Source organism: Opisthocomus hoazin, chromosome 3, assembly GCF_030867145.1.
Source record: "Opisthocomus hoazin isolate bOpiHoa1 chromosome 3, bOpiHoa1.hap1, whole genome shotgun sequence".
In the NCBI taxonomy this organism is placed as follows: Eukaryota; Metazoa; Chordata; class Aves; order Opisthocomiformes; family Opisthocomidae; genus Opisthocomus; species Opisthocomus hoazin.
The window spans coordinates 24580970-24605539 of NC_134416.1; the positions used below are offsets into that span (position 1 = coordinate 24580970).

Consider the following 24570-nt stretch of genomic DNA (forward strand, 5'->3'; position numbering starts at 1 on the left):
ACTCTTTCCCCTTTTACCTACTAAAAAGAGAAAAGCAAATACAATTTTACACAGTAAATATTTCTTTATAGGTTTCAAACCCCATTTCATTATCAGTAGCTAGATGCAACTCTTGCTCTCAAAAGCTAGCCTTCTCTTTCAACAATCAGAGATCTCATTGTTGGCTCAAAGATAGAAAATTCCTCAAATGTGCTTCTGGTTCACAATTAAGAGGTTCTACAGCCGAAAGCTCTATGCTGCTTAGATTCACAGTACTGGTATTTTCAGTTAGGGACCAAATTACAAGAAAATCCAGTGGTTACAGTACTTCAAATATTATTTTGACAAATTGGTGCTCCTCCAGTCTCAGTCTTAATTCAGGTCTGTTTTAAGAGGTGCTGCAGTTTTTACTGCGTATTTAACAACTAGAATACGTAGAATACTTGTAATAGATCTGATAACAGCTACTGAAATAAACAGCTCCTCTCTATACACATTAAAAGGAAGCTGTCGTATTCCCTGTATGGTAGAAAGGATGCTGTCAAAAAAAAGCAAGGACCTAATGGTACAATATTCAAAGCCATAAAGTACTCCCAAGCTTCAACTAACTGAAAAGAACAAAGAATTACCAAAAAATCCCAGAAGCAGCTGAGCTTGTTAGCATCCCAGGTCACCATCACCTTCCCAATAATAATCTCACAGCTTTTCGTTAGAGTCAAAGTTATAAACATGAAAAACATCCGTACATAAGTTTGGTGGCCAACCAACATACTTGAGCATTTCTGCACAAAGCAAAAGAAACACCTGCATCTCTTAAAAGTATTTGTGCTGAAGTCAGTTGCATTTCTGTACCATTGCATGCAGGATGCAGCATTGGTTTTAAGACTTCATACGCTGCTTCAGTTTAGACACTGCTATCTACAGTTATATGTAGTACAAGAAAGTGACACATTTGCACAGGTATCTTTATTTTCTCCTGTGTTTACAGTGCTTCGATTGTAATTTTAAACCATTCAGAAAGCACAATTTCATACCAATTTTACATACTTTACATCACAGTTCAACAACGTTGACACATTTGTATCTACTAAATCAAATGAACAAAATGGCCATGAACATTTACACTATTCCTCTGTAAACAAGTTTTTTTATAAACAATGGTAAATGGAATTAACATGGACCACCATATGAAAGCAGAATGAGCTTTTCTTTAAATAAATCACTCTGTTTATAAATACTTCAATTCTCTCAATATACATTTACAGACATAACTGGTTAAAAGCAGATTACCGACACTGTTCTTTAAAAAGAAACTGTCTAGAGATGGACCACTGTGTGTTAAATTCACCTAACATAGGAAGCAAGCATATGATTAGTAGAGTGTTAAAAGTATTACTGTACTTCAACCTCACTTCTGTTTGTTTACACCAACACTGAGAAGATTGTCATGTTAGGGAACTTCTACTTGAATTCCAGCAAGTTACAATCGATCTTGTAGTACACGTATGGGTAGTACTCCTGCTGACTGAGGTTTAAGCCTGGAATATCCATAGTTGCCTGCAAATAAAGTTTTGGAACCAGTTACACTCTTACAATTCAGACTCCTATTCAGAAGCAGATGAAATGTTTGTATGTTTTATAAGCAAATAGGCCAGACAAGACTTCAAGCTTAAATTTTCACTTTCAAGTGACTGTTTAAGCAACAGATTAAGTTAGAACTTTCATAAATGAATAACAGTATTTTTCAAAATGAAATACAAGTGCTTTTTCAAAATCGAAGTAGTTTTGTATCAATAATTCACATCTGTTCCTATAGCAAACACACCGCCACTAAATGGAAGGAGAGTACCGTAATTATGTTTTACTACTTCTAAACACAGACCGCTTATGAAAAGAATGTTATAGGGTGCTGAATGATCCAGGAAATTACGGGAAGTTCAGCATCTTTAATTTTCACCTTAATTGTCTCACATCCCCTTTCCCCAAGAAGGCCTGGAAATACTTTGCAAAAACATTACATAAGATGTAACGTTAAGAAAGATTATTTCTGACCTTTTAAAATTCAGCTAAACTCATTGTGTGGTACATCTTCAGTTAATCTTTAACTATGAGAAGCACTGCTTTTCAATACAAAACAAATTAGTAGCATAAGCCTCCCAGCAAACCAGTTTTAAACATGGAAATGAGACCCCTACAGATAGAAAGGATGACTCCAACTTGACATCAGTTCAGCCTCCTTCAGCAGAGAAAGACAACTACGTTAACTTAAAAACAAAGCCAGTAATGCAACAAAAAAAAAAAAAGTTGTTGCAGTATTAAGGCCACTCATACCATAGACTGTGAACAATTTATATATATTTTTTTCTGAGCACAGAAGGAATATGAAATGTATTCAAGTTCCTTAAGCCTAGTTTCAGATCAAAATTGACTTTGTATGAATTCTTTGAGGATATGAATACGTATGCAGTCTACAAGACCTCCTTCCCTCAGTAGCAGGAAAGAACTCAATAAGAACAAATTACATGAGACTTTTATACCAGACAGCTTGTCAAATGCATTGGTTGAAACTTTAAATACCACGTGCTTTGCAAAAATGTAAAACAGAAGTGGCATTTTTACAAGGAGGCATAATTTTCTGTACTGTGAGAAAATGATGGAGAATATGGACAAGTATAGCTGTTTAACAAAGCCAACAGACTTGATTTTTGTTTAAACAGAGTAAACCTAATATTGAAGGGGAGCAGCAGTTACAAAAATACTTACATCAATGATAGCTGCCGCACTGCTGTCAAGGTGTTTGTATAAGTCATACAAAACCTCCCTCAATTTCTTCATTGTTTTCTTATTAGGCTGAAGCAGCATTGCCTGGAAGTTAACTGGCAAACCATACCTGAGGAAGTCAAGCAGAAAACCATGAAAATGACGAAATGAGCCTTTTATCTTTCAAAGCAGAATTTGATTTTATTTTGAGAAAGAATGCTATTGTTGAAGATTAAATTCTGCTCACTTTCATTTTTGCAAGACCTTTCTGTTTCTATAATTCATAAGGCATCAATAAAGTAGAATTTCTTTCTTCAAGTTTAAAATAACAAAACAGAAGTTTAGATGATTTTAAAATTATTTTAAATCTTTAAGTATGTAACACAATACTCAAAGCTACCTGGAGTCTCTGACTAAGCATTGAACATTCCAATTGGTTTACTTGCAAGACTTTGCTTATGCGAATAGGTGGAGAATCTGCTCTCTACTCAATCCTCCTTTCTAGTTGTGTAGAAATATTTGCCAATATTCAACTCAAGTTCAGCTTCCTTCCTTACTCAAGTTTGTCTTCGAAATAAGCCCATAGCAGCTGTTAAATGGACTAGAATGCTAGTTAATGTGATTATTTTTTTTTTTCTTTTTCTCCTCTGGCTGTCTCCTTCATGAGAACTTATCGAAAAGACTAAAAAAAACCCTCCATTTTCTGACTAAGGCAGAAGTCCTTTCAACTCTAAAAAAAACCAGGTCCTTCCATCTGCAGAACAAGTACAGCTGTTCTTAAGTCAACTTAGGAACTATACTTCTGGATAGGTACGAAGAAAAAAAGCAGAGAAATTTTATAGTTAGAATATTGAACAGTTTAATAATGAAAAGTTTAGACTACAAAATTCTTAGAAAGGCACGTTTTAAAGAAAAAGCCTACGTTTCAAGGTGTTAAGCTATATTACTCAAAGCAGCTCATAAAGCAAGCTAAGAATCAGCAGAAATGCCTTGCTGCAACTTACAGAGTACCTACAACTCCTAAAGCACTGGTGGAAAGGCTATCCTAGGGGCAAGATACACAATTATCTAACTCGAATGTTCCACAACTGTCAACAAAAGCTATTGCCGTCAGCTATTCTTACTGCCCTACTTCCTGTTTCCTCCCTCCCGGAAGAGTGGCATTCACACACCTCAATTTGGTAAACCCAAGTTAGATGTAAATTCTTACAACGTCTAGGAAAAGCACTATTCAGGTCTGCCTCATTACCTTAAAACAGATTCAACAAAAACTCGCAGTGCTTTCACATGAATCCATGCAATGAAAGCTTCACTGAAATTGACTTTCAGCCACCGAACCAGAGGCCCCTGTGAAAGGGAAGAGGAAAAAAAAAAATGTTTTCATTCTCCAGGAAAAGATTCAGCCCATTAAGCACATTTGAACAGATACTCAGTATCTGTACCATGATAATAAAGACAACTTAAAGGCAACTTAAAGGTGGAGTTCACTATGGACATAACGGCTCAAAGGGTGTTTTGATACTAAGTAAAGAGAAACTTCATGAGGCTTCCATTGTCTCTTCTATACATCATCTCAGCTGCTGTGGGCTAACTATATTAAGGACCATTTTAGTAATGTCCGATTATTTCAATTCAAATACTTTCCGATTTTCAAACTTCATATATTATCAGCTGCAGTATCAGCACTTGGTTCAAGGCAGGGAGGAGCATTTGTGCTACAGGAAATTCAATTATCCCCAAGCAGATTAGCCGGGTGGCAGGCTGACTTCATCATTACATCCTTACAATGCTTTCTCAGAATCACAAGTTTATGAAATTGTTATGTAGCAGTAAGTCTTAGATGTCTCCTGTTTCTATAATGACTAGTTTATACAGACTTACAAACTGTTTCTTCTTGTCAGTTGACAGTCTATTCATTTCTTCCTTATCCGCTTTCATCTCTTCTTCATTGTACTGGAAGTCACGGACCATAAATCTGCATTTGGAAGTGAATAAAATCAAAAGTGACTATCTAGAGATCCTTCAAAGCACAAGAGAGAACACACACAAAATAAGGCTTACTTATATTCTCTGGCTTTATGCTTGAAGTCATCCACTGCCTTCCTGAACAAGGTGACATTACAAAGGTAACTATCTTGATCCTCAAAGAGTACACTACACAAAAAAAAGTGTCAGAATTAATAAGGTCCAGGTCACTGTAGATCTGATATAAAGTAGATTAAGTTGTACTTTATCCCTACTAGGCAAGACCATAAATGTAGTCAATCACATGAGACTAGTTCCTGAATTAAACAGCTTATACGGAAAGTAACTTAAACTTCAGCAACTGTTCTTATTACCCCCTTCCTAAAGGATGGCAGTTTCCACTTCACAATGAGAGACTTCACCACTCAGAAACACTTCATACATGTCTGGATATTTGTTCAGGTTCAATTTATTTTACAGAAAAACGAACTAAAGCTGGTTTAATACTGAGAAGTTTGGACTACAGAATTCTTAGAGATACAGGTTTTAAAGAAAAAGAAAATTGATTTAAAATAGAAAAGGACACAAATTAAGAGACATAATTTGTTAAGCAAAAGTGTTTCTCAGGCTGTAAAGACAACCCCTAGTTCCACTATTCTATAGTTCAAGACAATACTGCTTATTTTGAGACTTCATCTTAGGAAAAAAGCTTGAAGAGATTCAGAGTGTTCCTCAGTGCCATACTGGCTTCGATACAAGCATCGTCCAACAGTTTAACAAGTTACCTCTTCTTAAGCTATCCCTAGATCACGTGTTCCCAGTAATTAAACAAGAATCATTAGCAGATCTCCCACTAGGCTTAAGTTGATCCAACTCAAATGTGAAGTTAGCCAGATCACGTTCAGATTTTATAATTGGCATAGAGCTGGTAATATCAGATCTGCCTGACCAAAACCTCACTCTGTCAGTTCAAAGTAACAACAGAGCAACGCCTTGTGCTACATGTTGACTTTATTTTCAGTGTGATTACAAGATTGCTGAAGTGGCTTAACAGTTCTTCATTCTTTAGCAGCTTTCAGAGAGTATATGTAACTTGTTTCAAGCCCTCTAAATAGAGGCATAAAGCTTACAGGCTAGCAGCTAGGATTTGTTGCTAAACCCCACCATGCACTAGCTCAAAGCTGAATACGCTTGACCTGAACTAGATTAACTTTTCAATTCCTTTACTCTTCCCACGTAAGTTAATTTGATAACATTGTTAACCCTAGAGTTAGAGAACCTTTGAATTTTTCAACTACAACTATCAAGCTTGACCAGATAAAGCTATAAAGCTAGACGCTTTGACAAGTTTTTGACCAATCTTTAAAATTCAAAGTCACTACATATCAAGAACACTTATAAAATATAGCACACAGAAATATGAGATTTCGCATTTAACAACTTACTTGCTGGAACGTGGTACAACCATCTCTGCTAGTGTTTCATATTGTTTAACCCAGTCATTATAATTTAATCTAGAGAATACACAGATTATGGTTAGACTTTCAGTAAAGATCTTAGATTAATGGATCAAGTTTTCTAAAAAAAAATGTGGAAAACATCTAATCATCACATCTTCCAACCCAGGTGCAGGCTGTCAGCAATACACAAGACATCAGGAACAGTCCTCCTCATGCTGTTTTTAAGGTCATTGGTAAGTAAACTATAATGATAACAAAAGTAACATTTTATCTTGCTGTAGGTGACCCTGCTTCAGCAGGAGGGTTGGACTAGATGACCCACAGTGGTCCCTTCCAACCCCTACTATTCTGTGATTCTGTGATCTTCAGTCTTCATATAAGTGTAAAATTTTTGAAATCAAAGAACTATGAAACTAAATTAGTCATCATTAAGTACAGATCTCAGGGGACCAAATGGACATAAATCTCAAGGTTTATGAGAAAGTCCTTACGTAACTCTGCTCTTCTGAGTTACTAATAGGAATACTATTTCCACAACTACAAATGGGTTCCCCAGAGCCCTACACTTTCCTGAAGGACCACCAAGAATTCTGGAAGCCCTGCCCTTCTGTAGTTGGTGGTGAAGAGGTTCCACCCTTTCAACACCAAAAACAAGTCAAAGATACAAGAAAAATAACAGTCAAGATACACTAATCACCTGCTTTCTGCTAAAGCCACTGCAAGATTGTTTTGGGTTCACCAGAGTTTTACACGTGACAGAGACTACTGCTTCACATGGTAACCAGCCAGCTGGCTACCTTTACAAGTTAGAAGCTCTCTTTGTTCCCAGCTCCAGTCTAGTGTCATTTTCTCATATTACAAGAGTTTTAAGGGCATCTGTATCACCACTTTCCTTGGCCAAGGTGAAGGGTGGGTTTTTCCATTGTTCAAACATTTCAGACAGGAACAACCTGTTCCCAGCAAACCTTTGATATGACATAAGCAGTGTCCCATTGGTAGAGACTTAGGTAAGTAAAAAACCAGCTTTCTGGCAGTCTGAAAAAGTGCGGAGCAAAGAAGTAAAGAGTTCATTTCACTCACTAAGTAGTGAAAGTCAGCATAGTCCTAACCAGGGTAATTAAATCATTAAGCTTTCTAAGGTAAAACAAGTCATGTTTTTGCTCAGTACTTTTTATTTTCATAAGGATACCTTCTGCAATATGACTAGCCATGGCTAATATTAGATGAGGTATAAATCTAATCTTCAGTTTCTTAAAGAAATTCATGAGCAATCCGCATTCTTTTGTGATGTATTCTCATGAACAATGGAATACACATACACAGGCTCATTTGCCTCTACTAAGCTTCCAAAAATGTGTTAGTTCATCCAGGAAAACCCCAAACAAGTTCAGATGTCCCTTCTTACAGTACTATAGGGTTGTGGGATCTATTATTTGATTTAAATTTCTTATTTTATTCTGTTTTTAGAACAAACAATAAACTTACTTTGGTACAATCACTAATAACGTGACCAGATATTCTGAATCAAGTACAAAGTCCTCTTTCTTTACAATATCAGCAAGACTTCTGGTTAGCAAGCTCCCCCTGCAGAGAAACACAGACAGCTGGAGTAAATACATGTTTAAGAATTGAATTCATCTAGACAAGTTTCCAGTACGTGATAGTATAACATTTTCAAAAGTATATTTTACTTAAGCATTCACTATTAGCAGAGTGAACAAAATGTCATTATACACATTTTATACCTTACCGTCTAAAGTCACTGAAAGTTTTTATCAGTAGCTCCACTGCTGTACATTTTTCCCATATTCCAAATACCTCACACACTTAAGGAGCCAAGTTCTCTTTATAAGTGATTTAAAAACACAAGAACCATTAAAACCATTAATTGTGAAGTCTAGTGTACGGAGCCTCAGAGTTACAACAACCTTACTACAGACCTACATACAAAACTTCAATAAAAATTTAGAGCAGCATATTGCCTCTTATTCACAAAAGACTAAGAACATACCCAGGTTTAATGGGGCTTAGCTGACAAATTACCATGGCTTAAGAGGAACTAATGGCTCACTCACAAAATGGCTACCATTAGTATGACCCATGGTTCTGAATCAGCCAGGAGGCTTGTACCATTAACTGTAATGGTAGGGTTGGGTAAAATTAATCAACCATATTTGCACAGAACTACTGTACCTTAACTGTATTTCAGATAATCATCACATGTACAGGACAAGACAGCACGCAGTCCTTGTTTAATTTATTATCTGCACGTCCTGCACCTGGGGAGGAACAACCCCATGCATCAGTACAGGCTTGGGGCGGACCTGCTGGAAAGCAGCTCTGTGGAGAGGGACCTGGGTGTCCTGGTGGACGACAGGTTAACCATGAGCCAGCAGTGTGCCCTGGCTGCCAAGAAGGCCAATGGGATCCTGGGGTGCATTAGGAGGAGTGTGGCCAGCAGGTCGAGAGAGGTTCTCCTTCCCCTCTACACTGCCCTGGTGAGGCCCCATATGGAGTACTCTGTCCAGTTCTGGGCTCCCCAGTTCAAGAAAGATGAGGAGCTGCTGGAGAGAGTCCAGCAGAGGGCTACGAGGATGGTGAGGGGACTGGAACATCTCTCCTACAAGTAGAGGCTGAGGGAGCTGGGCTTGTTCAGCCTGAAGAAGAGAAAGCTGCGAGGGGACCTAATATATGCTGATAAATATCTCAAGGGTGGGTGTCAGGAGGATGGGGCCAGACTCTTTTCAGTGGTGCCCAGCAACAGGACAAGGGGCAACAGGCACAAACTGAAGCATAGGAAGTTCCGTCTGAACATGAGGAAGAACTTCCTCACTCTGAGGGTGACGGAGCACTGGAACAGGCTGCCCAGAGAGGTTGTGGAGTCTCCTTCTCTGGAGATATTCAAGACCCACCTGGTCAAGATCCTGTGCAGCCTGCTGTAGGTGACCCTGCTTTGGCAGGAGGGTTGGACTAGATGACCCAAAGAGGTCACTTCCAATCCCTACCATTCTGTTACTCTGTATACAACAGCTGTCTCTCTGCTCGTTAATTTTGAGGGAAGAAACCCAGTAATATTGATATGCTTGAAGCATGAATTGGAGTGAAGGGAAAGACCTCCTTGTTTAGACAGACACCTAAGCAGCAGTGTTACAAACCACTTTAACAGCAAGCTTCTCTCAAAAGATCCAACAATTTATACTACTTGTACTTGCTTTTGTGTATTTCGTAACTGCTTATCAATCACCAGTGAGCTACTACCAGCAAATCAGCTGGTAATAAATGTTCTTTTCTGACAGCTGCTATTCAAGATTGATAAACACCTCAAAAATACATTCAGCTTTGAGCCTGTACCTCTTCACACGTTACTAAGTTTTCATGGTTAGATAACTTTCCTGTGCTACATTAGCAAAAAAGAGTGTGACTTACGCATTCTTTCTTTCCAAATTCTGAAGGTTCCCTTTCAGATTGTTGTATGCCGAGGCTCTTGCTTTCAGATCATTGTCAATCTGGTTTACTCCCTTAAAGATAAAAAGGAACAGTGTCTAAAGAACTAGAACAATTTTTAAATGAATTCTCAATTTCAAAGCTTAGATCTGCCAATGAGAAATTAATGAAAAATACAGAAGTAAAAAATGTTTATTTCTCTAGTGCTTGACACACTTCACTCAAAACTCAGAAAACTCTAAGTTAGAATTCCTTTAAAGGAAAATCAGCAAATAATAAAAGTTACATATCCTCTTCTGGTGTCGGCTGGACTTGCTACTACATCCAGCTGATCAACTACTCCATCACCTGGAAGCTACCACTCTATCTCAGCTGACAGGAGAGATCATTTGAAGTTTACCTTCCTACTGTGATACAAGTACATTTGTGAACACTGGGTACCATTTTCTCCAGCTGTTACCTCACTTCTCACTATATTTTTCCCTCATTAGTTTTAGTGACAAGAATGATGGTACAGTTTCATAAGTATCAAATCAAGAGTTAAGGAATGCACAGCATTAATGCTTTGCGTCTTCTACAACTTGAGATGAGACTCTGTTGCACTGTATTTGCCTACAAATTCGCACTATTCCTTGAGATGAACAGCCTTGGTCACTCAAAGATAGAATATCAACTAAATGCATCCTCCGCATGATTCCAAATCGCTGTTACTGTTTACAGTTCTAAATATTATCACAATTATTTTATGTCTTTTTTCCCCTCAAACAGATATATTTCCTATACTGTATGTTTGCAAAGGAAAATACCATAAACTATATCACCATCTCCCTTCACAAAGTCATAGAATCATAGGCTGGAAAAGACCTCTAAGATCATCAAGTCCAACCATCCACCCAACATCACCATTCCTACTGAACCATATCATGAAGCGCCACATCTACACGTTTTTTAAATAACTCCAGGGATGGTGACTCAACCACCTCCCTGGACAGCCTATACCAATGCCTGACCACTCTTTCAGTAAAGAAATTTTTCCCGATATCTAATCTAAAACTCCCCTGATGCAACTTGAGGCCATTTACGCTGCTGTTTGGCAGTGGCTTACAGCTATAAAGAAAACATTATTTCACAGAGACCTTCATTTAGCAAAAAACTTATGTATCTTGGAATGTCTGAAGTTGCACAGGGCCAGTTCCAAGGTAGACAGATAAACAGCATTTCAGACTTGAATCCAATTTATTTCAGACAATAAATGTATCTGTTGAGTCAAGTAGAGGTAGCATTCCACATTCAATGTCACTGGCAGCCTTCAATTGTCATTCAAACTTTCATATCAAAGTTCCAACTATTTTACTGTTTAGACTCAAACTCTCACACTTGGCTTGCCATTGCTGCAAGTAAATGATGTAAGCCATCTTTCTCAAATCCATTCTCCAGGATTAACTAGAATGATTATCAAAAATTATTCATTCACAGGCAGGTAATTTGGCAGCAAGTGCAAGAACATAAAACAAATGAAGCAATTAGTAGGTCTTAAACATTGAATCACAGTCCCATCAGCGTGTACCCTATACAAGAAAGTATTTTAGAATCAATATACTTAGTAACCGTTGGATAACTGAAGGAACGTGGTACGGTATCGATCTGGCATCATAATGCTGCCTGCTCCCTCACTAAGGTATGTGGGTAAAAGCGCATAAAAATTTCCAGGGCCAAGTATCTGAACACAGTCAAGGGACTCTCCTTTTATTTGGACTTAGACTGTTGACAAAGCATTTTGTTTGCATACAATACTTAAGCTTGGGCATGCAGATATTATTTTACTTCCACAAAACAAATCTTACAAGCAACGTCACTTAGTTATATAGTGACCTTGTTTATGGTAACACGTTAAGTTCACTCCTCTGTAGCAGGAAGAAGTCATTAAAAGCCTGAACATTCCGGCAGTTTCAATTGGCAACACGTTAACAGCTTGCACCTTTACAGATACAGCAATGCTTTAGACAAAATACTCTGAAAATAAGACCATTTACTCCTTAAACAGATGAGTATTTAAGGTTCTTTAAATTCTTTGACTGATGTCTTTAGCAAGGCGAGTGGAACATTTCAGCAGGCATCACAAAGCACACATCTTCATGAAAACATTTTTATACTACAAGAAATGGCACCATTTGTACAGCTAGAAGATAGCATTAGGGGAAAAAATAATCAGAGGCTACTAAGCTAGTATCTTTGTGCATTTAGACTTTTTCCCAGACCAACAACCTCCCCCTCTCTGCCATTTCCAAGGATCAAGACTTTCAACAACAGCCTAACTACACATTTGTTTAATGACAAAAAGCAAAAACCATTGATACCTAAGCACTGCCTTCACAAACCAGCTCCACTCATAATTTCCTGATTGTTAATAGCGTAATCGTTTTCATTTGTAAGTAGCCTTTTAAAAGATGACTGCTTAGACAAAAGCCTGTTACTGCTGCACTGACTGGACTTCACTGTAAACAACAATCACCTTTGCTTCCTATTAAAATGTTAGAGAATGCAGAACCACAAACCTCAATGTCACAGCAGAGCTCTTCAAAATACATTTGTGTAAAACTGCCAAACGAAGCAACAATACATACTTTCTTTTGGTAGCAGGACTGGTGGATAACTCATAAGTGCCACTGCAAAATGAGGCAGACTGGTACCTTCTTTAACAATATCACTAATCTAACATAGCGGGCCTAGGGCCTATTTCCACACATAGCAAGACCCATGTATTTAAACCACTTACATAGTCATTGGCAATACACGAGTGTCTTCTTGTAACTACACAACTGAGCTGTTGTCCTTCAGCAGGTACCTGGGTTACTGAAAATGCTGGACTAGGGCACTACGGCTATCAAGGTTGTCTCCTCGCGTAACAGTATTATGACCGTAATTTCAAATACAAAAAACAACTAGATTAAGTGATGGCTCTCACACGGCACAGATATCATCTTTGAAGTCTTCAGTATTGACACTGGGGTTCACAAGTTAAAGTTAAAAGCTGAAAAAACTTGATGGATAGTTTCAGTAGATTTCCTTTTATTTTAAATGTTTCCAACACTGCTATAATTGTTTCTTCAACTGACAAACCCCCCACTGCAGTTGCCATTACTCCTATCTTGGCAGCCATCAGAATCTGCTGCTATAGTGAATGAGGAGGATACAAAAACATACAGGAAAAGTAGTATCTCATGATTGACAAGCTTTTCAAGTTATTTTGACAACAACATGTCAATAGGCTTCACAGATTTTAAAATAGCTCTACTGATTTTTCTGTATCTTCATGTTTATCACATGCCAAAGTCAAGATTTTAACTATGTCAGGACTCTCTTTGCCTTGGGACAAAACTGCTTGAAGTCCTGTGACATTATCTCCTACATGTCACTTCTACAAGAATGGAAGGCAATCTCCATCATCTTCCTTCTCTTCTCCATTTTATGGACACACATCTGTGGCTCACAACTGAAAACATTTTCTGAACTCTTTGAAATTACATTTATTACATAGATGTCCCTGAAGCTGTCCCTGTAGAAGACAGGTACAACTAAACATCCAGAGAACTGGAAACCCTCAATAGGATGATTCAGACTGAACTCCAGCAGACATGTTTCTCTGCATTTAGTATCCAGTCTAGTAACTCAGTGAGGTTCCTCAATTAGATGAAGAATGTCAGCCAGTATTTAATTTAAAGTTCAGGTTCTGGAGCACAACTTTCCTGCAAGCAGATGATGTATCTAGCAAACTACAGGACACAGGATAACATGCACCAAATCCTTGATAACATTTCAATAAATGTTCTTCATGTTTTTTCTTGCTTTTTCATCAAATCCAATTGCTACAAAACCAACTTCTATATTACAGCAACAGAGAATTTCCAAAAATGAGACAAAACACGGGTGAAGACTTTTTTTTCCCCTTTTTAATTCAGTAACTTTCACTCCTAAGGCCAAACCAAAGGACAGGAATTTTTTCAAGAATCAATTCCTTGATAAGACTTGTAGAAACCACTTCACCCTGTCTTCTCATGTTCTCTCTATCCCTCTTTCCCCACCAAGTTTCTCTTCTCCCAGCTTAAACTTCATGCCTACACCTGCCAAGCAGCTGCTGTAAACAGCGGAATGCTTCATTCTGATACCTTCTTCTGAAGAAGCAAAAGCTTATGTGCTTACTGTAGTGTCAGATACTAAGATTATTATTTTATATCTGTAGGATATTTTTGATGTGCAAATCTTAAGTTGTAAGACAGTCAGTCTTCCTCCAACAAAACTCCACACTGAAGATATTTTCCAGGAATAGTTACTGACTGTAATTTGTGGAGTAAATTCAAGAAGCAGCAATAGCCCCAAAGAAAAGATCAAAATCAGATTCACTATTACTGTTATCAAAGTTATAAGAAGCTAACAAAAATAGACAGATAGCTTTGAGTACCAAGTTTTGTGCATAAATATCTCAAGCTCAAGTAGGAAAGTTTTATAAAACAAATTATCTTACCTTTGCAATAATTTCTGAAATATTCTTCAAGGATTGCTTGATTGGGTATTTGGCCATATCCCACTGGAACCTTGTTATATAGGTGACCAAGTCAACTAAAAATTTAAAGAAGAACTTTGTTAAGATAGACAATAAAAAGACTGATGTATTATATTCCATGCAGGATTGCTGTAACAGAAGAGTACTGTTTGTGGACCTTCACATGTGTGGACCCTGTTAAGAAATTTGAAAATAAACAATCAAGTTGTAAGTTATCCATGACCTCTGCCTTCAGATATTGGTTTCTCCACCTCCATAGACCCTAAACAATATTTACCACAAAGTCAACGATAGCTGGAGAAGTACAGACAAGACTAACTATTTTTTGCTTTGTGTGAAAAATGGGTGGGAGAAGGGAGGGTTGCAATGGAAAAAAAGAAGGCAAAGACTATGTGGCTCACCTGAAGCAACAGCATTGTAAAGCTATCTGAGAGAGACTATTTCAAGCCCCTAAGAATACTGTGTTAATTACGACTGCTGCACTTGTCTTCATGGTAATCCACTCATATTAGCTTCTCTTGCATCAATACAAACTGTGTAAAATTTTATGAAATAGCTTTGAAAAGAACATATTGATTTAGAGACCAGTGGAACTCTAATACAAGGGACAAATATTTCCATGAGACAACCAGTTTTATAAAGACATTCTATCACAATTTGGGAAAAAAAATTGAGTATTCCAACATAGCTTACATAAAATCACACCTATTCAGATGACACATTAATACCAATAATGTTTACAGTGATCAGTAACAGTAATTTTTATGTTCCACCAGGGACCGGTGAGGATAAATTACAGCCCTAAAGGATCAAAAGGCTTCTCTAAGTGAGTATTTAACATGTAGATCTAATTTCTTGCCATTATGGATCCTACAACTTGTTTCAGGGCAAGTGACTCATGGAAAAAAGTACTTCCGTGTCTAAACTAGGCTTTCAGAATGTCATACAGAGAAGCAGCATTTAGTATGTTTCAGGATCATTGCCTTCCCTCCTATTGTTTTTAGGATGCACATATTATGGTTAACACTTTACCTCCATTAGCCAGAAGATTCTCCTGAACTTTATCTTTACTGTCTTCTAGAACATCAGCCATATACTGGGCCACTTTTTTTACAACACTGAAAAATGAAAGATAAAGATATGAAAAAAAAAGAATGAAAAAACCTGCCATTTTGAGAAATACCATTCATGAAACTGATCTAAAACTGCCTGGGAAAAGAATTAAGAGATTGGATCAAAAAGGAAGAGTTGATTGCTTTATGTACAAGCTTTCCAAGAGCACAAACTGGGCTCAGTATCTGAAGTAGATCAACTTCTTAAATACATGCCAGAACTCTACTTATAACTTTCTCTAGTGTTGCTGATCATCCGTTCTCAACAAGGTGAGGCTACTTCTCTTGCCTCCAGGTAGTAAGGGTTGACTTCAGGTGTTCTCTCACTATACTCCAATATTTTTTTGAAGTCTGTGGTACTTTAAAAATCCTAACCCCTTTCTAACAATAGAGAGTTAGAAATCATCAATAATCCAAATTAAATACAAGGCAACCGTGACAATGAAACACAAAAGATAGCTGAAGAGCAATGGAGTAACACCAGCCCTTAGCCCTCATAAGATCTAACACACAAGACCTGCTTTCCTCACCAGAAAAGCTATGTTTAATATTACTCACACGTGCCATGCCAAATAGTTTCCTTTTCTGTTTAAAAACAACAGCTTAACACTTCTATTCTTGAAACAGAAGATGGCTCCACAGGTTTTGGTTATGTGAAATTGTTATATTTGCTCAAAATCACTTTCAAAGGACCATTAGTTTCTTCAAGATGAACAGGGTTTGCATTTCAATATTAATGCTGTTCAATCACCTCTGTGTTTTACCTCAAAGTCTGTAAATAGTACTCTAACTTGCTTAAAGAACAGTTTTTACTCCATTTCATCATCACTTCCTGCAGCTGTCAGGTTCAACTCTTAACAGAGCTCCTGGACCCAGCAGCACACAGCACGACTATGAAGAGAATGCTCCTTCACCAATGCAGAGCGTCCCGCCATTCTACAAGAAATTCAGATTTTTTTTTCGAAGTACAGATACTAGTAAAAACAGCAGCTTAGCTTACTGAAATCTTAGCTTGCTGACTGCCTACAGAGGATCACTATGAAAAAAAAAAGTTGAAAATAATCCATGTATTGTTAGGACTTGGCAAACCATCACATCATTATTCTAATATTTTGCATGCTAGTAAAAATAAACTGCTACCTCTCCACAAATGCATCCAGTTTAGCCAACTCATCTGACAGACCAACCAAAACATCCAGTGTGCCAACCTAGAAGGAAAGATCAAAATGCATTAGCAATTGTATAGAAACATAAAACCAAATAGCAATAAAAGCTAAATCTCCAGAATGGGTAGCTTTGCAGAACTACATAAAATACTGTACTCTTAAGATTTCAGACTTGTTGATTTAAAGTCACCCTGGGTTTCATTTGCTCAAGATACCCCTACAGCACGACTGTATCAGAACTCACTCTAGTTTGGTGCACAGTTTCAGCCCTACATTCCAGCCATCCAAAACATGTTAAAACAACTTCTACATTATGAATTGGCTGCATTTCCCACAAGTCACTTGCTTCAGCATTTGATTTACTACTTTGGATTAAATCTGGAATTTCTGTAATCAGGTATCTCAGTGCTGGAGGCAACCAGAACATTGAAAACGTTGAAGATACACGAGTACTGCAGCAGTCAGACCAACAAGGGTCTGGACTTCTTGCATCTGGAGTAACGGAGTATCTAACTTGTCTACAAGCTTCCACTCTTTCTTCCCTTCTCCTCCAGAAAACACTTTCTTCCCTAATTTCATGTAATAATCTAGAGCAATACATATACTTTTCTGGGGCCAGGGATGACACCTACCATTTTAGACTCTGTGTAATTCAAACATGAAAATTACAGCACAGTAAATATTCTGTTTAGCTTTCACAAACAAGTCTCAAATGGGTCTAAGACATCAAAAAGTGTAAAAACAGTATAGCTATGCTCAAATTAAATAGCCAAAGGGTAATTATTTTTAAATAGGTCATATAATATCTGTTTCTTTGATTCTCTCTTCAAGTACTTGCATATTTGTTCATTCTGTTCAATGAAAGTAGGAAACACCTCCAAAAAGACAACTTGTCTTATCTTTAACATTTTAGCTACTAGATCACATTTCTTGCTGAAATATTAGGCATAAGCGAAACTTCTGTCTAGTCAAGATGCTATTAACATCACTTTTAGTCTAGCATCTTTGTTCTATGTATTTGACCACTCAACTTCAAGTGAATCCTTTTCTCATTAGCCTTGAAGCTGAAAGGAGCACAATTACCTAAGTAGCATCACAACCAAATCGCTTTCCATGCCCTGGCAGAATAAGGAAGCTAACATTCCAACTAGTCACTTACAAGCACAGGACAAGTAAGTCTTCAAGCAATAAGACTGTTGTTCAATGGAGACTAAGTCACTGTTTCAATGAGTTTTAACTAAAGGATATCACTCCTTGAACAGTTCTACCAGGTCCACAGAAGCCAGACTATTTCCCACAGTATATAAAATACCCTCAGCTTATGCCCCTTTTAGGCAGTAGAGTAGAAACAAAAACAATCTTCTATAACTCTAATGGGCCACATCAGTTTTCAGTGATAGCTTTTCTAAACATAGGCACCCTACAGTTTCAAAGGCATCCTGACTCAAGTCCAAGGATCTCCTGGGAGAAGACAGACATTTGTTATAGTGCCTCTTCTTACCTTTACTAGTATATCTCTTGAAATAACTCAGGACAGTCTAAATGTGAATGTAAGTTACGGCAGCTGGAAGATCCTCTTAAGAGAGACACTGAAGCACTTTATGCCCTGGGCCTGTTCCTTCGCAGCGCCGGGAACAAAGCATCACGCCACCTGAACCTGACCTACTCTGTAGACAGTTGGTGGCGATTTTCCTCTTCATTTTGATATACTTTGATGAGCTTTCACTCAGTTAAACTGAGCTCACAATTCCTCTTGTTCAAGAAACATTTGTGTGTTAGGATAGACATTTTCCTAATGAATTTACTGGCTCATAACGTTTCCGTACCCTGACAGTGGTTTTTAACCAAGAGAAACTGCTTCCAGATTTCGTTTCTCTTCATTTCTCACAGAAATAGTTCAAAAAGTTTTCCTGCCATTTTCTATAGCACACATGGGCAGGTCACACTGGAATGCTCAGCTGGAGGCAACCACTATTCTAACAGAAGAGTGGTACTTCTGGACAGACTAAAAACAGCAGCTGTCTGATCAACCTCCGTATTTTACATCAAGGTTTTTTACTGCATCTCAGCCAGAACAGGAGCAGCAGACAATTCAGAAGGGGAAAAAAAAAAAACAACAACAAACCACACCCAAAACAACAACAAACCCAAAAACCAACCAAACAAAAAAACCCCAAAATCATCAAAGGAAACTGTATCATCTAAATACTTGGATCACAAGTTTCCATTTTTCTTCTATTTTCTTCTCCAGCTACCTGCTAGCAGTATGAGGTCAAGACTACTACCCCTGGAAAAACTGCTGTATTTTTAACTTAGAATTTCAGAAAAAATATAATTGTTGTCTAAATTATTTTTCAGATCCACACATAATCATCAAAAGAAGTTAGCTGGTCTCTAAAAAACCTGCAAGTATTCCCCATCTACAGTTTTAGCCTAAAGAAACAAAGATGATGCAAACCAAACATACTTCCTAGGACATAAAATGGGGCTTACGTACCTTCAAGTCCGGAATATTGAACTTTGAATTAGTAGAAAGATTGTTACTTTTTGTAGTTGCTGCATGTAGTTTCTCCCATGTCTGTTGACAAGTTTTTTCCCCAGGAGCAGAAATTAGCCAAAACTCGGTCATTTTTGTGCCTTTATCTTGACGCTTTTTGCTTCTGAAGATAGTGACAAGATGCTAGTAGAAGAAGAGTAAGGCAGGGAGAGAGAAAGAATATCTGCCATTAATTCAAGATTCAAAGCTTCGCCTGAAGAAAAACATCTCATTTCGTGTTACTAAAGTGCAGTTCCAGCCACTGTTAAGAGATTTTACCAAGAGTATCACATGGTTCCAAATTCATTTTTTCCTATCTTCCAAATCACATTTGCACAGTTGGAAAGTCTTTTTACCCTGCCCATCCTGCAAGTTAAAGCAGGCTGAGTTTGCAACATTCACATCTTTCAACTGCAATTCCACAAAAGATTATAAGCAAACAATCTAACTGGAAATAAATCCAATAAAACAGAAACCAAATCATATTTCCACAGCTGTATATTTTCCAGCATCTGTACAACGGACAACTTTTTCTGAACAGATAATAGAAAAACCCCCAAATTTCAACTCTGACATTATAGCTTTTCCAATTGCTTTTCAGACTAGGACAGTGTTTCTGAAGTGAATAAATGCCTAAAAAATATTTAAATCTGACAAACTTTAGTTTATTCTTTCAAGCAAAGAAGGTTCCCCTGGCAGCTAAAAGTTTCAACAAAAAGGAAGACACTTTCTAGTCTTGGTATCTCTGCTGTCATTGCAGACCTGCAATAACATTACACATACTGGCACTAGTCAGGAGAGTATCAGTACTAAACACAAATTACGTTGAGCTACTTTGTAAACAACGTCAAGAAGTTAAGAGTACATACATTCTTCTGTCACTACGAAACAGAACAAGCCAAGTTGAGAGCGACTGGATTTTTTTAATAAGGGAGTGAAGAACAAAATCGAAGTGTACCTTGACAGACTCTAAATGTCAATTTTTGATGTTTGCAACGTCTTCTGTAGCAGCTTTGAAAGAGCAGAGACTAACCTACATTTCATAATGAGCACCGACTACAGCACTCAATTTTTTTGAGAGAATCAAATCTTGCATTTGTACAAATTAATATATGGCAGCAAACTGCCCAAAACAACACATACAGGTCCTTCAACTGTGTAATCACTCTAAGGTCAACAAGTTACCAAGGGTCTTGATGTTAGAGATGTGCTGAAGAAAGGCTTGTTAGCTGATTCTTTCATTCAGCTACTTGGGAAGCCTCAAGCTGCACAAAGTTTACCAACCGTTAAATTAATATCATCAAGCACATCATCTCACTGGCATAACAGCCGTTCCCCTTCAATTAAGGGGCCCTGTTTACAACAAGAATGATGACATCCAGTTAGAGGGTCTTGATACCACACACTCCATGATGTCTGACACTCCACTATCAGGTAGCAGCACAGCAGCACTATAATCCTAAATACAGATGATGCCGATGGGTACATATAGTTGAGAAATCAGAGTATTTACAAGACCAGACACATGTCCCACTCCACACAATCTTGTCTGGCCTGACCTAGCTCAGTTCTGGGCACTCTCCTGTGCTGGGGCCACACGCCCGCACAACTGGTTCTATTCAACAGCAGAAAGCCAAGGACCTGAAGTTATCTGTGCTCTCCTCACTGGCACTACTCTCTCTTCTCCTCTAACAAGGTGCTGAAGTAGGTTGGAAGAAGGGATAAGGAGTTCTTTTCCCATAGAAATAGTATGGGTGTGAAAAGGGGTCCTATCTCTGAGAAGGACAAGTGCAAACACTGGGTCTACTTCCCCCACCATGCTGTGGTCTTGACTGCTGGGGAAGGTCCCCAAAAGCAGAATCAGAAAGGGGGGTGAAACCCCTGCCAACAGCCCCTCGGGCACCACTGGTCCCCTCATGCTCAGAAGGGCACATGGTAACAATCCCTGGCCGTACCGTACTGACGATTTTGGTATCAGGAGGTATCGTGAAAAATTACAGCAACACCAATCACCACCACTATAGCACAGCATGTTACGGGGCTTCTTTGTTGAGGGAAGCACTAACCAGATTATCTCACATAACGGGTCTCCACAGGAGGTCTACTAATAATCAAATATTTGGAACGAGACAAAATCTCCTCTTATTCAGTCTACTTTGATGCATTAGCTTCTTTAACACATGCCAAACTCAGTGAATCCATGCACATGATGTTTTCCTACACTTCACTGAACCCTGGCCCTACAAAAGACACGGGCCAAGTTTGCAGCAAACCACCCACGCAGGGAGACACGGCTACAGCTGATATGCATATTCAAAGTTCTTAAGCTTTAAACTGGCTTTTGTTTGTATTTTACTACACTAGGACTAGAATAGGCTTTGGAATGAACATCGGATAAATAAGAGGAAATACTTCAGCAGGCAGCAGTGTGCAAATATCCAAGTAAAAGGCAGGAGAGATATAACATCGAAATCCAGGCTGCTATCCAGTAAAACGGATGGAGCATTGCATTCTCATGTTTTCCCCTTAAAACATAAATAGCCCTTACAGAATATGTATAAAGTTTCCAGAGGTTATATCATCTAAGGAAACAGTTACATGTCTACAAGGACACAGTCTCATTCCCTGCATTACAGATTGGGAAAACCAGCTCATCATTAAAAATCTAAACATATTTTCCCAGGGAAAAAGAAAAAAAAAATCTTTAATAGACCCATTGCAAAGAATAATTGCTTTCAAGAAGTAACATTTTCCAGTATTTTAAACTTGGTTTTTAAAGACGAGCTGTTCAGATTTCACATTAAGACACTAAGTTTGCTATAAACAAGCCTGAAGTTACAAACATGTTACAGACTTCCAGCAAATCCTTTTTCATACTTATAAACCAATGAACTACAGCACTTCATGCTTCCTTAATATAAGAGGCAAAAATGGATTGCTCAGCTGAATAACCAAGGTTGTCTACTGCTCAAAGCAAAGAGGCACAGGTGAAACAGTTGTAGCTCCCAGGAATCCTTAAGCTAGAGGACTTCTCTCCCCTTCCTCCCTCACCATTTTGTGTGGTTGGTTTTCCTGAAGCTCTGTTCCATTTCTAATAGACATGGGAAGAAAGATGATTTCCCATTTCAGGTACCTATTCAACTGAGGTATTTTTAAATACATACAAGGAAAAAAAAGCTTGGTAGCAGAGTTTTAAATGTTTGTTTGTATGCTTTTTTTTTTTGGGGGGGGGGGAGTTTGAAATCAGAACTATGGCGAATAACGGACAAGAAGTGGAGAAAGGAGAAGTGCTACAGAATGGTAAGAAAGCCAGAAACAAATGCTAGTCAGCAAAAAAACACATACCGACTCACTGTAAAATGAAAGCCATGAAATGTAAAGAGAAGGACCACAGAATACCAAGTGTTCAAATCTACTAAGTACATTGATCGGTATTTTTTAGTAAACTACTATTTCATACCTTTGATCTGCAAATAACAGATATAGTCTGCCTTGAGATTCACTGCTGTGGTGAATTTATTCTTTCTTTAGGTCAGCAGATATTTGTGAACTGGCAGGCCCTGGCACCTCAGCACTTCACAAAACCCACCACCACACTCTTTTTTGGCCTTAACATTTGAATATCAGTTACACGGATACTATCATTTATTAACTACACCCTGCCCTGAAAAAATCTTATCTATACTTTTGGACAGTATTTTAAAACCACATTACTGCAAGTATGTGATCACTCAAAAATTCTAGTTGAAGGTAGACTGGGATTTCACTGTACTAGGCACTCATTAAGGAGTGACACTGTTTCCCAGGTGCCTTTGTAAGTATTTTCTGGAAAACTTCAGCCAAAAAAGCGTTTGCTACACAACTGAAGAAAAAAAAAAAAAGTCAAGAAAATAAGAATCAAAGTTTATACAACAATCTCTCTGTAGACTATGCTGAAGCAAAGTTCAGGACTGTGAGGAACAGCTTCTGGAATTCCAAGATTACACGTGACACTAAGCTAGCTACCTTGATACTTAACGATTCCCCAGGTCACAAAATTACTATTGTAATACTGATCGACCGAACCATCAGTATCTCAAAAAAAAAAAAAATCAACAAACATTTAATCTTCCAAGACCAGCAGTGCTTTGATCCATCTTTATCTTGTTTAGTACTCACAAAGAATGCAAAGTCTTTTAAGTGATTAATACTAGAAATTCACTAAACACACGTTCCTCTGAGCAGCATCTCGCCGAGTTTCCCTTGACACTTTCTCATAAGCGTGCTCACAACATAACTTTGAAGCGTAATAGTCTTCCACGTGCTGTTACAAAGAGATTTAAGTAACAAACACATTGCCAAGATGTTCTGCTAGTCAAATAAGCACAATTCATCTATAAATGCTTGAAATGTTTCATTCCTTGAAAATTTCCTTGAAGCTTACTTGGTTTTGAACCCTAATTACTCTTAATGGCCATAGTAAGTCTGGTATATTATCTAAAGCGTATTTTGCATTACTACCCGTAATTTATATTGCTTAATTTCTATGTTATTACAAAAGCAAAGAGTAAGAAAAAATGGAGTTCCAGGGAAAAATATTTCATGAAATATACTACAATCCAAGCAACAAACCCACTAAACAGTTGTTTCAACGCTGCACATGGAAACGCACGTAACAATGTCGAAACAGAATCTCAGCTAAGCAGACACTTTGCAGTGCGTTCTTCAAAAACAAGAAGGCTAGGGGGAGGGGACAAATGTTTTTTCCTTCCTATTCAGCTCAACAGGAAGGCTCAGTTTACCAATGCGATTTAAAGGCCTCCCAACACCCAGCACTAAGCCCCCGGGACGTCCGTTTCTCCAAGCTCGCTCTCGGAGATCACCTCCGACGCTTGGCGCTTGCCCTTCGCCGCCCCCACGTTTCACAAACAGCAGCGGCCGCAGCGAGGAAGGCTGAGCCCGGCCCGGGGAGACCCCCCCAAGGCAGAGCTCACACCGAGCCCCCCGCGGAGGCACGCCGGGGCCGGGGCAGCCGGCTTCGCCCTCCCCAGAGCCGCGACCTGGATGACAGGCATTAGACGACAGCTCCCACAACCCGGGCAGGCAGCAGCTGTCCCGGCAGCCACCAGCGCAGCCTCCCGCGACCGCGCTTTCACTTCGCCCTCCGCAAGATTAAAAAAACCCCACAGCGGGCGGCAGGGCGGCCCCGACGGCCGGCAGCCCCCGGAGCGGCGCCGAGGCCTGTCACAGCCCCTGAGCGGCGCGGCGGCAGGTGGGCCTCCGCGGTACCACCGCGCCCGGCCTAGCGCTAACCTCCAGGCCGGGCCCAGCGCGGCCCGCCGCCAGAGGAGGCCGGAGCGCTGCGCTGGCCGCTCGGGCCGCGGCCCAGGCCCAGGCCTTCCTCTTCCTCCTCCTCCCCCCCGGTGGCCCGGGCCCCTTTACCCGTCACTGCTCCATCCCCCGCCGGCAGCCGCAGCCGCGCGCCGCCCGCACACCCGCCAGCGGGTCACGTGAGGCGCCGGGTCAGCTGACGCCGCCGCAGCGCCGGTCACGAGACGGCGGAGCGCCGGGGCGGGGCACGGGGGGGAAGAGGAAGAGGAAGAGGAAG

The 24570-nt window shown here is 39.1% G+C and overlaps 1 protein-coding gene across 1 annotated transcript; it reads right to left on the bottom strand.

Annotated features, from left to right (window-relative positions):
* Positions 1–926: 926 nt before the first annotated feature.
* ATP6V1C1 (ATPase H+ transporting V1 subunit C1) lies at positions 927–24513 on the bottom strand. Its single transcript, XM_075415763.1, has 13 exons — positions 24405–24513; positions 18945–19127; positions 16422–16489; positions 15202–15287; positions 14131–14225; positions 9591–9682; positions 7650–7748; positions 6150–6218; positions 4801–4893; positions 4621–4714; positions 3989–4086; positions 2743–2869; positions 927–1536 (listed from the first exon to the last, which is right to left on the bottom strand). The coding sequence occupies exons 2-13, from the start codon at positions 19074–19076 to the stop codon at positions 1441–1443; spliced, it is 1149 nt and encodes a 382-aa protein (XP_075271878.1). The 5' UTR covers positions 19077–19127; positions 24405–24513; the 3' UTR covers positions 927–1440.
* Positions 24514–24570: the final 57 nt, after the last annotated feature.

What these genes read in the sequence shown, in the direction of transcription:
- ATP6V1C1 (XM_075415763.1), bottom strand. Translation starts at nt 19,076, where the DNA reads ATGACCGAGTTTTGGCTAATTTCTGCTCCTGGGGAAAAAACTTGTCAA. An exon ending in TTATTAGTGATTGTACCAAA is followed by an intron (nt 6,219 to 7,649) that starts GTAAGTTTATTG and finishes TGTATTCTCTAG; the next exon opens with ATTAAATTATAATGACTGGG. An exon ending in TTTGTTGAATCTGTTTTAAG is followed by an intron (nt 2,870 to 3,988) that starts GTAATGAGGCAG and finishes TGACTTCCTCAG; the next exon opens with GTATGGTTTGCCAGTTAACT.